This window comes from Ananas comosus, linkage group 4 (genome assembly GCF_001540865.1).
Source record: "Ananas comosus cultivar F153 linkage group 4, ASM154086v1, whole genome shotgun sequence".
Lineage (NCBI taxonomy): Eukaryota > Viridiplantae > Streptophyta > Magnoliopsida > Poales > Bromeliaceae > Ananas > Ananas comosus.
The window spans coordinates 962,002-977,839 of record NC_033624.1 but is presented as its reverse complement, the minus strand read 5'-3'; the positions used below and the strand labels follow the sequence as shown (position 1 = coordinate 977,839).

The following is a 15,838-nucleotide window of genomic DNA, read 5'->3' as shown; positions in this document are numbered from 1 at the left end:
GATCTGAAAGCACGGAAGACTTCGTGCTTCCGAAGCCATAGTAGTCTCACTCATATACTATATATATATATATTATATATATATATTATATATATATATATATATATTATGAGCAGGTGCTGTGCTCTCAAGAACGGAGGCCTCCGTGCTCCTGAGCCGTTTTCGATGATGGAGTTTTCGAATCGACGATCGGCTCCGTTAAACTTGATCTAGCGTATTTAAAGTTTCTAGAAAATAATTTTTGCGATTTTTCGATATCATTTACCTAGCAATCGAAAGGATTCAAAATCAATAATTTTAACGGCTGAAAATAAAATCTATAAAAAGTGTGAATAGCACTAAAATTCGATCAGAAATATAGATCTTGTTGTAGATAGTATAAAAAATTTTCTATCAAAATTTCATCTGATTTGAATACTTCTACACCGTTAAACTTGAAAACGGCAAATATCAACCATTAAAATTTATGGATTTTGAATCCTTTCGATCATAGGTAAATGATATCGAAAAATCGCAAAAATTATTTTCTAGAAACTTCAAATGCGCTAGATCAAGTCTAACGGAGCCGATCGTCGATTCAGAATTCCATCATCGAAAACGGCTCAGGATGCACGGAGACTTCCGTGCTCCTGAGGAGCACAGCGTCCGCCTCTATATATATATATATATATATATATATATATATATATAAAGTACCATTAAATCTTTGGGGATCCAAAATCAACCCAAAGAGTAACACGTGCGCTTGATTTAGACTAAATGGTCAATATTTAATTATTTTTATTACATATTTTATTTCACATTTTCATTGAGCCTAGAACAAGTACATGATGCATCATGCATGTTACATTTATTCGAAATGACTTCACTTTATTTGTGGGACCTCATGTTTATTCAAGTCAGAGATAATGATCAATTTGATAATTTACACCTAAATAATGCTTAGCGTGTCTAAAAATTCCTCTAAATATTATGAGTGATTCAATTTTATACGTATGACATTTAGTTCGCCATCAAATTGAAAAGTAAACGCAACTAATGTTATTGTTGAAGTTTAAATAACTCTCAAATTAGTTATTTAATATTACTTATAATAATACGAGTTGATTAATGATATTTACTTTTTTTAAATGACATTGTTAAGTACACAAGCATTGAAGATTGCGTTTGTAAAAATCTAACAAAACCTCATAATTACGCATTCACATCGATCAACTCCCACTTTTGAGCTTTATTTACATCACATCGTTTGCACCACTTATTATGGAAACCTGTTTCCACCACTAACTACTTTCAAAACCCCAATCGTTATCATCTACAGATAATTAAAATAATAAAAGAATTTTTTCAAAAAAAAAAAAACAAAAAGGTGAAACAAAGGCTTGCATGTACTTAGTGCATATCAGATATGCTGAAGATTTGCCACGTAAAAAGATTTTTCTTTAGTACTAGTGGAATATTTCTAAAGGACCGAGAGTACTTTTATTTAAACCAAAAAATAATTTTCGATAGAATTTTAATTTTGATATTATTCTCACTATATTTAGTTAGAGTCGTACAGTAGAGATTAGCTTGGAAAAAATAAACGATCTAATAATTCTACTGCATCCTTTAGAATTGCTATTTTTGTGATAGAAAAACTTCTACACTACCAAATTTTCAGCTGAAAATAGAAAAGTTCACCTGATATTCTCCCTCTAGTCAAAAAATTTAGATTTTTTATTACAAAGAGGCATTTTATCATCAAGTATCAGAGTTGTTTCAAAGTAATAATAAACCTTTAATGGCTCTAATAGTTTATTGGCTTGTCAAGTTACTTATTCTACTTAATTTTGAGGTCAAGGTCCTTTTCAACATATATATTAAATTTTATGTATGCTCCATGTTGTGGGTGCAAAGCAGTTGACCTTATGTGTCATTATTATATAATAACAAACGAATTAAACCTTATCACAATACCACCCAAATTGTCACCGTGTCATGCCGATCACATCGACACGTGCTATGCCCCAACACATGTGGAGGACCCACAACATGATTTGGGCTATCTTATAGTGTTTTCAAGTGGGTCGCACTCGTAATCAAACTTAGCTAAAAATGGAGTGGAAAGAGCTAGGTGCTACGAAGTAGTAGCAAAATAAGATGAGTTTTAATGATTTGGATTCGAGACTAATGTGTGCTTCTCCACCAACGTCCCCTCAGTGTTATCATGTATCGTTAGCTAGATATGGTGTCACGTAAAAGATGTTCTTCTCTGTACTCATTGTCCCTTTTGCCCTACCGACTTTACTTTTCATAACACCGACCGTTCCTAAAGTAAATGGCAAAGGACTTAATGGTTGGTACCCGAGATCCCAAGTTCGAATCCTAGTTGATTCACATTTTCAGCTAAGCTTATTTCTAAATGAAATAAACGAAACAGAAAGCATGCAACATTTTTCTCAAAAAAAAAAAACTTTACTTTTCATAACACTGTTTTGCAAGCAGTTTCATGTCATGTTCCGTCCTATTGGAACCTTTGCGTTCATATATGGATTAGTTTGGCCTAAATTCAGGAACAGCTATTCTTTCGGTGAGGAGAGAGTATATATTAGATATTTAAAATTTGAAACCTAATTCACAAAAGGATATTAAGATGATCTAATTTGGATGATATGAGCTGGTGTGTATTGATGTTCGTTGAATAATTAACTCTTCTACTGCAAAAGCTATAACGTACCTGACATCAAGAAAGTAAACCTGAAATTTAATATTATGTATGCATGCTCTAATAATCTATTAGAGAATAGTATTTTAATATTTTATATTTAATTCAGCTTCTGATCTCGGACCAAATTAAGAAATCACTCGCCTAACAACATCTAACTTACATTTCTTTAGAGAAGCTCTCTGAGCCGACCAAACATGCGGGAAAAGCTTGTGTAGAAGAAAACGTCGTTTGTGAAAGTGAGGGAAGTTCCGAGACGGCGAAGCATTTGAAGACCCACCATTAACTTATTCTCAAGCCATCTTTTCTTATGTACTCTATGTTCGAATCTTGCTTTTAGCATAGTTGGTTTCATATTCATACAAGTGCTGCAAGATGTCTCCTTATATGTCGTTTGTGAAAATAGTACATTCACAGCAGAGTAATTTTAATACAATTTTTTTTTTTTTTGACAGAAAGATAGTAGCTATCTATTTCGTTCTTTTTTAGACATAAAGTTAGCTAAAAATATGAAATAATTAAACTTATGCATCTATTTATGGTACAACGCATTAATTGTCCATAAAAATATATGATCAATTGAAGGATGGCATATAGTTTTTAAAAATTTTTCTTTTCTTTTATTTTATTTTGTGAAAAAGTTACAGAGCCTCTGCCTAGTGGAGGAATTCTGTACTATCATACTTGCGCCACGTCATCAATGACAAGCCAATCATATTCCTTCTTTTCAAACAAAAGTACAATAAAAATATTTTTTTGCATTCATAATAGGACATACATTTCTAAAAAAAAATATTTGATTGATTTGTTCCGCTACGTCACAAATATACTTGTTGCATTCTAGAATTTTTCCTGCCTACTGGGGCTCAGTATCTCCTGCGAGTTTTCACACACGCACTCAAACAATTCTAGTACACACAGATAAATACCGTATAGAACATCCGTACGGGAACACATGTTAAGTCACATGATGGCACGTAGTGAATAGACAGGTTATGAACCCTCGTAAAAGGACTGAGCAGCATAAATGTACATATTGTTAGTACATCCCCATTCATCACTTTAAAATAAGAGAAAACTTTAAAACCCCATGTGGTTTCACACTTTTTCATTTTAGTATTCTGTGATTTAAAGTGTATCAAGTTAGTACCCTATTATTTAAGGTGTATCAAGTTAGTACCATATGGTTTTGCACTTTATCACTTTAGTACCATGTGGTTTCACACTTTATCACTTTAGTACTCTATAGTTTAAAAAACTATAGGGTACTAACTTGATACAAAATTAAAACCACAGGGTACTAAAGTGATAAAGTGCAAAACCACAGGGTACTAACTTGATACACTTTAAACCACAGGGTACTAAAGTGATAAAGTGAGAAATCACAAGGTACTAACTTAATACATTTTAAACAACAGAGTACTAAAGTGAAAAAAATTGAAACCACAAGGAGGGTTTTTGAAGTTTTCCGTTAAAATAAAGTATGATTACCGACCGTCCCTATAATAAATGGCAAAAGGGCTTGGTGGTCGATATCCGAGACTCAAGTTCGAATCCTAGTTAATTCATATTTCTAGCTAAGTTTATTTCTAAATGAAATAAACGAATCGGATAGCATGCTATCTATCTTTCTCTCAAAAAAAAAATTAGAGTATGATTCTAAGCCTATTCAGTTTCGTACGAAAATAGCTTCCTTTCCAATACAAAATTTTTAATAAACTTAATTCAAAATAATTTATAACATATTTGATTCTCGCACAAATTAACTTACTATCATAGGACTTCTTTTTTAAAAAAAGAATTTGTTGTCACATGCTCTATGTGATGTTAACTTGTTATCGCATGGAACGAATCTATCATGATCTTCATGTTAGTATCTTTTAAGCAAATCTGCATAAAAAATTCATAAGTTTTTGGGCCATAATTTTTAATTTTGCAGATTATGACCGAAATTTTCGTCATCAGACGAAAATATCTTCATTCCTTTTCTTTCTCTCTCTTTTTTTTTTTCTCTCTCCACTTTCTTTTTTCTTTGTTATTTTTTTTCTCTAGGACGTGCTTCAGATCGCTACTACCTGTCTGGAGGACGAGTTCCGCCACTTTCTCCTCCAAAGCGCCCTCCCCATCGCCTTCTCCTCCACCGACAAACCCACCTCCTCCTTCCGCCGCCTCTCCCTCTCCCATGGCGTCCATGGCTTGCATCGCATCGGCGTCCATGGCTTGCATCGCATCGGCGTCCATGGCCTGCATAGCGCCGGCATCGAGCGGGACCGACGCCGCCGGCACGTCGTACGCACTACAGCGGCCACAAGCCGTTGCGCGGGACCGCGAATGGGGCTACGCGCAGCAGTGCGACATCGATTTGATGGAAGCTAAGCGTAAAGTCGACGTCCGAGAAGCCCGCGGCGACCGCGCGATCGTCGTTCTCGGCGACCACCGTGAGGGGCATCCAGACGCCGAGCGCCATTTCGCCCAATTTTGCACTATTTGCCCAAAATTGCACAATTTCTCCTTCTCCTCCTCTTTCTCTTCCTTCTTTCTTTTTACACCATTACACCATTTTTTACACCTTAAAAAATTACATTCTTTACACGCTCTCATCTCCCTCGCTAAAGAGTAGGACTCGGATAGTGATCTTGAGAGCGCGGATCCACTTCTTCATCTTGGAGTCGATGGTGCCCCACTCTATCCTCTGGACCTCCTCGATGCTCATCTTGTTGTTGCCGAGGGCGGCGAGGGTCTCCGCAATGGCGTCACGGCGGCGAGGGTCTCCGCAATGGCGTCACGACAGACGGCGATGTACATCTGGCTCAGCTCCTGGCTGTACCCAGTGCGGATCATGCAGCCGGCGATCTCTGCTAGGTCGGTAACAGCATCGGCGTGGAGGAGATCGGAGGAGAAGTTGTCAGCGAAGAGGGATCTCCGGTATCCTCCTTCTTTGCTGCCGCCGCAGGATTCTTCGAGATTGGCACCATGGGGGTGGGGGTTGGATCTGGAGGAGGAGGTGGGGGTGTAGTCATGGAAGAGGGAGAGGCTGTGGAAGGAGGAGGTGGGTTTGTTGGAGGAGAAGGAAGCGATGGGGAGGGCACTGCGAAGGAGGAGGTGGCAGAAGAAAAAAATAACGAAGGGAAAAAAAAAAAAGAGAAAAAAAGAAGAGAGAAAAAAAAAAAGAAATAAGAATATTTTCGTCCAATGGCGAAAAATCCAGTCCGAAACTGCAAAATTGAAAAAAGTGGCATAATTTTGCAGAAGTTCAAAACTTGTGAATTTTTTATACAAATTGGCCTATCTTTTAGTTAATTAAAATAACCATATTGTTGCTCCATTGTCCACGAATTGATTCTCCACGAATATCATAGTCATTCAGTAAAAAAGGTTTGCATTAATATGTATCACAATTAAGCAAAACCCTATTTGATGGATTTTTTTTTTTTTTGAGAGATAGGTAGCACGCTAGCCGCTTCGTTTATTTCATTTAGAAATAAACTTAGCTGTAAATGTGAATCAACTAGGATTCGAACTTGGGTCTCGGATACCAACCACCAAACCCTTTGCCACTTGCTTTAGGAACGGTCGGTCTATTTGATGGATTAATATATTACTCTTAGCAGTTAGCACCAGTTTAGTTTATGATTTGTAATATTCCGATAATTCTTTATATACTTCTATTGAAAATATTCAAATTATTATCATTTAATTAAAGTTAGGTAGTTGTAAAAGATATTAGTGAAGTAGTGGAATTGTTATAGTTTTTTAGACGATAGGAATACTAAATTATTATGGATTAAGAAGTATTCTCATTTCCATATTCTCATTTCCATATTATTAGGTATAAAATATGCAATATTTTTAGAACATTACATTAAACCAAACAGTCCCTACTTCGATCAAAGATAGTCTTTTATATAGCAGTGGCACTACATCACTATGTCTCAAGCCAATCAAACCCATATAGTAAATTTTTTAGAAAAAAATTATAATGAGATTGATAAATTCTAGAAACAAATTTAATTGATTGGGAATATAGATAATGCGGTCTCAATAATCAGAATTTTTCCTTATTGTGGGAGAATCGAGCATATATTATGAGTAGGGATGTCAACGGGTCGGGTTTGGGTCGGGTTTGGGTCGGACTTTTAAAAATCCGAATCCAAACCCGAAAACCAAATTAAAATCCGTACCCGTACCTGAACCCGGCGGGTTTTAAAAATTCATACCCATATCTGTACCCGACCAAAAACCCGAAACCCGAACCCGGATCCGGACCCGGCGAGTTCTAAAAATCCATACCGTTGAATAAAGATCTAAGGGATAAAAATTATTAAATATTTTATATATTATATAAATAAATAAAAATAAAGTATGTATATATATAATTTATTCGGATTTGGATTCAGGTTCGGGTCGGGTTCGGGTTCGGATCGGATAAATACAAAATCCATACCCGTATCCATATCCGTCGAGTTTTTATTTTTTATACCCATAACCGAATTCATAGCCGTTTAGCTCAGGTAAACCCGCCCTTTCGGATTCAGGTTCGGATAATATTTTAGATATCTATGCCCATTGACCTCCCTAATTATGAGCGCCACTGTATTGACTTGAATACGGGAGAGAAAGAGAGAATATTGAAAGTACGGACAGATATGGTTTGTGGCCGACATGCACTCAATTTCCAGTAAATCATGCATGAAGCGAAAGATTACTAACTAAATAGGAGTACTTGATGCTTAATAATAATAATAATAATAATAATAAAGAAAAAGAACTAAGGAAGCACATGAACTCAGATCTGAACAATGAGTTTGTAAAGCTTGTTTGACTTATTATTAGCCTCTAGAACTTCAAAAGTGATGTAGAAATACCATATATATATATATATATATATATATATATATATATATATATAGTTTTTTACAGCACGCAGTTAATTGCACCGATTGAACCTTAATCTATTCTTAATATCACGTTTAAATCTATGTAAATATCTTATTTTGCAACTTTATGGCCGCATCGAACTTTTATTAATCTTTTAGCGAGTCTTTCACGCCAAGCAAACTTATTGTTGTATATGTAATAGAGTTTAGCTACAGTGAGTAGACTAATAAACTCTACTGTACGTAAAAAGTACTGCGTAAATAGTAGATTATAATTTTGATTAAACTATAGTGGTAATAATAATATATGAAAAGAGATTTCTCGTATATAAACAACCCATCCATCCCCTCGTCCCCTCCCGTTCTCACTTCTCAGTTCTCACCTACCCCCAACTCCTCCAATGGGAGAGGCGGCGGCGACCGACCACGCGGCGGCGCGGAGGCGCTTTGAGTGCTCCTACTGCGGCCGAGACTTCGCCAACTCGCAGGCGCTCGGCGGCCACCAGAACGCGCACAAGAAGGAGCGCCACCGCGCGGCCGCCGCCGCCGCCGCACACCTCCGCGCGGCGCCGCCCCTGCGCCGCCGCGCGCCTCTCGCCGCCGAGCCCTCATCCCCGGCGCCGGAGCGCGCGCTCTGGTGCGGCCCCGGAGCCGCCGCCGCCGCGGGGGCGCCGCTCCACGCGCGCGCGCTCGTGCCTCCTCCGGCTCTCGCTTGGTCGCGGGTCGCTCTCGTGCCGTCGTGGCCGCCGCCCTTCGCGGTCGATCGGACGGCTGGGGATTCTGTCGAACATGGGGTGGATCTACACCTCACCCTTGCTCCCTCCTCCACCTCTTCTTCCTTTTCTTCACCTCCTTAATTTTTTGCTTTGTTTTTAAGATCATTAAAATGTCACCTTGTTATTAAATTTTTCATTTGTTCATAAATAATGTTTGCCGGATTAAGTTATCCACAGTTAACTTATTCGATCCGAAGATTTTCTTATATGAGTGTGAGAAAAGAGTTTGATTCTGTTTGAATTTTTTTTTTTTTTCATATTTTCATAATTAATTTGATATAATAATAGCATAATGTACTAATTAACAACGTACTTGATTTTGTTCCTTAAATATATATTGATGGCTGAATATAACATCAGAAACTAAAAATTTAATCATACACCTTATTTTGTCCGATATATAATTTTTTTAGTAAATCACAAGAGGCATGCTGAATAAAATATTTCGCGAAAGAGACTATAATAAGATGAATCAATGGCTCGTTTGTTCCAACTAAAATTTGCACAAAAGTGAGTGCTCTTTGTGAAGAAGTTTATTATACTACAGCAAAATTTTGACACCTTATGTTACTGATTATGACATGACTGCTAAATTTTGAAATAGAGATATTAGTATACGAGCTTGGTCGAATAACATGGGGCCTCAATTTTTCAGTCCTCATGATAAATGTGACGAGGGAAAAAGAAAAAAAAATTGCATGTGAATTTTTTTTAGTATATGGTTGATATAAATTTTGTTCACTAAATTTGACAATAATTACTATATTTTTTTACAAAAACCGGTTTTCTCTGATTATTTTAAAAGTAAAATTTCCTTGTGTTATTTCTATAACGTCTGTCTGATTTTATTTTTATCTCTGTTTTAAACTGTAATCTCTAATCATTTTAAACTAAACCGCTTGTTAACCATAAATATTTAGAGCTTTTGTTGTGATAACATAAAACTTGGTCCCAAAATTAAAAGTTTTAATTTGAATTTCAATTTCTATAAACAAAAATTTAATACAATATACCTTCTAATCATACTAACTTGTGTAACAACAATATATATAGTAGGAGACCGTGGACCACCTCCTTATAGGATGTGTGTACACTAGGTTTATACTTTTTCGAACCTTAGAGGACATCTAGTGTTTAAAGATAATGGATGATGTACTGACAATCTAAAATAAAATGACCAAAAATATTAGATTGGGCAAAATTTTGCAGAATCTAATTGCCGTAACAGCGTGCTAGTGACTAATTTGGAAGGAAAGAAATAACGTGATTTTTAAAAATCTCTTTGCCGACCTTCTTTTTGTAGTCGGATGTATCGAGGAGTTGGTAAGAGAGTGGAGAGACTTTTGTTAAGCTGAGTAACCTGTCGATTACTTTTGTTGTTATTTCTCTTTTCTTCTTTCTTTGAGCTATATTTTCTTTCTCGAGGTCATATTGCCTCATTGTTTGTAGCCAATTAAGTTCATTTTCGAAATGAATGAAATGGATAACATGCTATCGTTTTCTCAAAAAAAAATAATATAGTAGCAACATTGCACGAAACAAAATAAAACCTCACTGTGAAGTCCTCGACAAGTAGGATCATTGTGAACTCAATAGATCACAATTAATTACTTATTTAGATATCCGCGTAGATTATAATTGAATAATTAACATCCCTTCTTCTAGTTGGAGAGCTCTCTAATAAAGTGTCGTTCAGCAAATAGATTCTAACATTATGACTCTTTTACTTAGTGGGTTTGGGGGACAATTTGGGTGCCCATAACTTTGCCCTCCATGCGGATAACGTTGTCCTGTACGAAGCAGCCACGCCAATAGCGATGGCTTTGTACTTAATTTGCACGAAACCCCTTTAAAGATTATTAATAGGAAGACAATACTTGTATACACATACTCCCCAACTTTTAGCATATTTACAAACAGATTCTTCACTTTTTAATTTAAGAAATTTGACCCCTCAATTCGCAGTGCCATCGCAGCAAATGCCTATTCCAATATCATCCATGGCCATGCGGCCAAATGCTACTAAGTTTGTTCATGGATAAGATGCATTAAATTTTTAACTACGATTAAATTTGATAAATTTTTACAATAAAAATTATCTAAATAATTCTTTACCACTATAAATAAAAGAATAAGCTAAAATAATTGTGCAGCGTATTTATAATTTGACAATATACTATAGAATGAAAAATTTTACTTCTCTACAATTTCTATTTGATTTTTGTAAAAGAGTATCATCATATTTATTTATTTTGTAAATGATAAAATAGTAAAAATATAGTATTTTATCTTTCTGCAGTTTTTATTTTATTACAGCATAGTAATAACATGCTAGAGTTTTATTAAACTATTAAGTACTAAACATCAAATTCTCTATATTGCAGGGCGCTTTGGGAAATTTTCCCGAAATGAAAACCTTTGTAAAGTGTATATTTAAATCCAAATGGCAAAGGGGACTAAAAAGAGTTTTATACCTTTTTTTGCCGTTTAGGGCAATGCAAGATCCACTGGATCGAAAGGTTAAATTAAAAAAGAGAAAAACGAAAGAACAATTAGGGTTTCGTAAGAACCCTAAAAAACCCAATCCACTCTTTTATTACGTCGGATTCGTCCCCCTCGTAGCCGCGGTGGAGCTCCTCAATCCATCCGCTCCCTCGAAACCCTAATTTTCGACGGTATTCCGATTTTCCCTCTCTCTTTCTCTCTCTCTCTCTCTCTCTTTATGCGCCGTGCTCATCAAATTTCTTAGATTGGGAATAGAATCTTTGACTAAATCTGTTGCTTTTTTTTTTTGTTAGATTTTGAGTCGTTTGCTTTAAATGTGTCGAGGTTTGGACGGAGCATGCTTTAGTTTTTAGTTAATGGTGGGGGAATTTGTAGCATTTTTAAGTTTTTGATTGATGTGAAATGTTGCTGAGTTAATTGTTGAAAGCACAGCTTCTGAATGTTAGTTTAAGAGAAAAATATATACACGTGCTGTTTAATGGTTTTTTTTTTGGGGGNATTTTTAGATATATTTGTAATCGAAATATTTGCACTCTTTTGTGCGTAATATCAAATTCCGTTTGGTTTGCGATTTAGTGTTGACTCAGTTAAGAGTTAGTTTGAAGCTATAAGCTTGTTAAATATAATGTAAAAATAGTGAGTACTTGGTTGAATCAATTTGAAAATTCATATGCATTTACCGTGCGTTTAATTTATAAGCTATAATCTATAGTTTACTTAATTGTGTGTCCAAGTGATGTTTGTAGTGACTGCTTTAGTTTTTCTTACTTAAGGAGCGATGCCAAGTTCTGCGGACTTCTGAAGTAGCAGATAGTTAGATCATTAGTTTTATTTTTGTTTTAATTTTCGCCTTAAGTAGCTTTTTCAACTGGATTGGATGAATATTAGAAATGAAATCGTGAGCACAAAGGTTTCTTTGATGAGTGGAAATTGTGTAGGCGAGAGGATAACTTACTACTCTCTTGATGAACGGAGTAGGTAATACAAAATTGACTGATTAATTTTGTCTCTGTTACCACATAAAGCATATTTCTAACTTTCAAACAGACTCAAATACACTGGTATCACTTGTGGTATATATCTAGATTCATGTGTTTATCCACATATATGATGTATGACTGTTTGGGTGTATCATGCGTAGCTTACTGTTGCCCTTTTTGTGAGTTTCAAATGTCGAAACATTCTTGTTGATGTTATTTTGTATTCTGCTCTCTTTTGTAGGTTGAGGACATTTCACCGAAGTATGGGTTGTTACTCGAAAGAAACTCAGAGAGATGCTGAAAATGAAGAATATATAAATGAGAACCAAGCGATCTGTTTGCATGTTTTTTCAGATTTAACAAATGTTTCACCTGCAGTATTTATATATCTGTTAAAGGAATGCTACATATATGGTACGTCTCTTTTTAATCTTAAACAATTTATGCAAAGGGAAATAAGTGCCTCTTTATAACTTTGGTGCCTTTTGTGAATAGTGAGTGCTTCAATTTTGTATCCATCTTCATTTGGTAGCAAACTTTATGCCTTACTGTAATATGCTATATTAGGCACTCTTAAAGCAACTCGCAAGTTCAGAATACTTCAGCAGCAGGTTCTAAGAGCTCTGCACAATGCCCCCAGACCTGGTCCATTCACTTTCGTTATTCAATGCCTGTATCTTGTACCTATATTGGGACATACTTATTCTGAAGGGTTCAGTCACATGCTAATATCTTGCTTACGGCATTTTAAAGCTCTCGAATCTGTCCAAAAAGATTTTTCTGATGCAAAACCGCTCGCTGCACAATTAACCATTGACATTCTTTCTTGCATTCTTATGCATGAGGAACGCATACTTATAAAACTGTTGGAAGCATTTGATGTTAAGTTGAAAGATATTGCGTACGCTTTACATGGTTCTGAGTTGAACAATGGAGATATAGACCAAACAAAGGTTTTTATTGAAAACCATATCCGTGCCTTCACTGGGTCTCAATCATATATGACTGCTGTAAGCTTAGCAGAACAATTCGCTGTCCATTTGTCTGGGGAGTCTTTTCTTGTAGAATTGATAGAAGGTAATCAATTCAAAGCGGCAGAGAAGTGGGCTTCTTTTATGGGGAAGCCTACAACTTGTTTACTTGTCCAGAAGTATTTGGAAATGAAGATGCTGAAGAACGCTTATGTGATGATAAAAGAGAACGATCTTGTGGAGGAATTCCCTGACGTGTATTATATATACAAAGAGAGGTGTGATCTCCTCTTTCCTTCATCGCATGCTCGCCTGGAATCTAGTGCACAAACTGCTAGATGTTCTAATACTCTCACTATATTTAGTTTAGGTAATTGATATAAATGTTCATCCTTCTTGCAGTTTATTGAAGAAACTGGCAGAGAAAGGTTGCTGGGACATTGCAGAACAGAGGACCAAAAAAGACAAGAAACTTCTGGAGTACCTGGTAAAACCAATCCTGTGTTATGAGATGCATCAAGATTTTATTACTTTATATTTATTTCTGTGCTTCTATATAATGAAAATGGCATCTCATTTAACATTTAATAGTATTTTGTTACCTTATATTCTTTTAAGAATATTTTCTTAATAATTATTTTGCCCCATCATACATTTTACTTGTTCGAACAAAAAGAAATCTTTCAGTAAGTTAATCCTGAAACTAGGCCAAAATTGCATGATCTCAAACTGCTAAAAAATGAAAATGGAAAAAAAAAAAGAAAGAACAAACAGGTCAATATTAACAAGGAGGTTTTTTAGGTATACCTGGCTATGGAAGCTGGTTACAAAGAGAAAGTTGATGAGCTATGCCAACGTTACTCCCTTGAAGGATTTGTCAAGTCTTTGGGTATGAATAATCCCCATATTCGTATTTATGTTATAGTCCTGATGCATTTTAACTTTTCTCTAGAATATGAAGCTCTGCTTTAGTTCGTTCCTGGAAAGATGAATGCCTTTTATGTCTTTAAGCGTTGATTTTGTGGAGCACTTCTTTCTTGTTGGAAATTTGTATTTTTAGTCATATCTGTACAATTGTGGTTTCAGTGATTTCATGAAAGAGTGTTTTATTAGGTTTTTTTTTTTGATGAGTCTGAATTACTTTGCATGTTGTGCAGTTTCTAAGGAGATCTATTCTGAGGCTGATTACCTGGATCTGAATAAATTGGTTTTGGATGACATTATATGGGTTGATGATATTAATGGGTTACTAGCTGCTACAGACTATATTGAAGGATGTAAAATTGTTGGGGTTGACTGTGAATGGAAACCTAACTATGAAAAGGGCAGTAAACCAAACAAGGCTAGTGTTCTGAACCTTTATCTGCAAGTGTTACTTGATGAAGCTTAACCGATCAAACTAACTATGTTTCAGGTTTCCATCATGCAAATCGCTTCAGAGAACAGAGCTTTCATCTTTGATTTAATAAAGTTATATGAAGATGAACCGAAGCTATTAGACAGCTGCTTTAGGCGCATTTTATGCTCTTCTAACGTTCTAAAGCTCGGTATATATATTATTTATTTTAATCAAAATAATTCTTCCTACTGTATTTCTTTTCCAAAATTAGGGAGGCATTGTTTATTTTTGCCCTAACACTTCCTGCGACATATAGGCTATAACCTGCAATGTGACCTCCAGCAGTTGTCACAATCTTATGGAGAATTGGAGTGTTTCAGGTCCTACGAAATGCTTCTTGACATTCAAAAGCTCTTCAAGGAGCCTACTGGTGGTCTCTCTGGGCTGTCCAAGGTACTTTTGAAGAGTAATATGGTAGTTTTTTTTTTTTTTTTTGAGAATTCAGAGGACTTCACATATGCAAGATCATCTGTTCATACATACCCTTGCAAAATTTGGATTTTTTAGTACCTTTGAAATCTCAATTTGTGAAGGGAATCACCCAATTCACAAAAGGTAGTCGATAAGCAGGGTGTTTTTGCAAGTACAACAAGATATTAAGTTTAAGTTTACAAAGAATATATATATCAAAATGTAGATTTGTCAGTGACATATGTATGTTCAGATAATTTTCGTTGGGTATACAATTTAATTATCCACTGTTTCCCACATCATTCTCCTTTGGACACTTACGTATTCAGTCTATGCACTTTAGGAGTTGATTTTTGCGTTTAGACTTCCTCAAGTAATTGATGTCGTCAATTCTTATTTATTGTTGTTGATCAGAAAATTTTGGGAGCTGGTTTGAACAAGACAAGGAGGAACAGCAACTGGGAGCAAAGGCCTTTGAGCCAGTATCAGGTACTTTTTACTTTACCCCCAACTCCCCTTTTGTTCCATTGTTTATGTGCGAAAACACAAAAAAAATTTGCTGTTCATTACTAATGAATATATTTCTCCGAGAATTTTGTTACTGTAAACTAAAGCATATTTATCTGGACCGTTTGTATATGTACAATACAAATAGTGTAAGTGTGATCTATTTGATGACATTAATTATTGCAGAAAGAGTACGCGGCTCTTGACGCTGCTGTTCTCGTTCGTATTTTCCATCATGTCGGCGGACAGCCCCAATTTGGTGTTAAGGAGCAAGGGTGCAAAGTCGAATGGAAATCTCACATTGTGAGTACAATACAATGCTTTGTAAGTTATTTGTGATTAGGATATAGTGATCGACAATTACAACTATATTGCAGGTTTCACGCGTGAGTAGCACGAGGAGAGCTTGATGCATCTCAGATGTTGTCTAACAATTAATTTGTAGGCCAATCTTCTGTATACATTTGTTGCACAGCTTGCTAATATTCTCCAATTTTCTAAGCCCTCGAAGACCATGTCACTAGCTGTTGCCGTGGCTGGACGCATCTGTATATATCATGTCTGTACATACTAACTCGTAGGGAAAGTTCAAATGGAATTACACCTTTCAGTTAGTTGGTGAAGTTGTTTCTCCAGTTGCTTGATTTTGATGTTAGGGCTTGCCTTGTTTGGCCTTGTTGAAATTTTTGCACGTTAAGTACTGTT

General features: G+C 35.8%; 2 protein-coding genes across 2 annotated transcripts; both read left to right on the top strand.

The window, feature by feature from the left end:
- Positions 7,986-8,566, top strand: LOC109708684 (zinc finger protein 6-like). The gene has a single exon (XM_020230499.1). The coding sequence runs from the start codon at positions 7,986-7,988 to the stop codon at positions 8,439-8,441; it is 456 nt and encodes a 151-aa protein (XP_020086088.1). The 3' UTR covers positions 8,442-8,566.
- On the top strand, positions 10,825-15,756 carry LOC109708798. Its single transcript, XM_020230628.1, has 11 exons — positions 10,825-11,035; positions 12,087-12,259; positions 12,413-13,094; positions 13,219-13,303; positions 13,618-13,705; positions 13,974-14,158; positions 14,231-14,363; positions 14,472-14,608; positions 15,041-15,115; positions 15,320-15,436; positions 15,511-15,756. Exons 2-11 carry the CDS (start codon positions 12,109-12,111, stop codon positions 15,541-15,543), a joined length of 1,686 nt encoding a protein of 561 aa, XP_020086217.1. The 5' UTR covers positions 10,825-11,035; positions 12,087-12,108; the 3' UTR covers positions 15,544-15,756.

What these genes read in the sequence shown, in the direction of transcription:
- LOC109708798 (XM_020230628.1), top strand. Translation starts at nt 12,109, where the DNA reads ATGGGTTGTTACTCGAAAGAAACTCAGAGAGATGCTGAAAATGAAGAA. An exon ending in AGAAACTTCTGGAGTACCTG is followed by an intron (nt 13,304 to 13,617) that starts GTAAAACCAATC and finishes GAGGTTTTTTAG; the next exon opens with GTATACCTGGCTATGGAAGC. An exon ending in GTCTCTCTGGGCTGTCCAAG is followed by an intron (nt 14,609 to 15,040) that starts GTACTTTTGAAG and finishes GTTGTTGATCAG; the next exon opens with AAAATTTTGGGAGCTGGTTT.
- LOC109708684 (XM_020230499.1), top strand. Translation starts at nt 7,986, where the DNA reads ATGGGAGAGGCGGCGGCGACCGACCACGCGGCGGCGCGGAGGCGCTTT.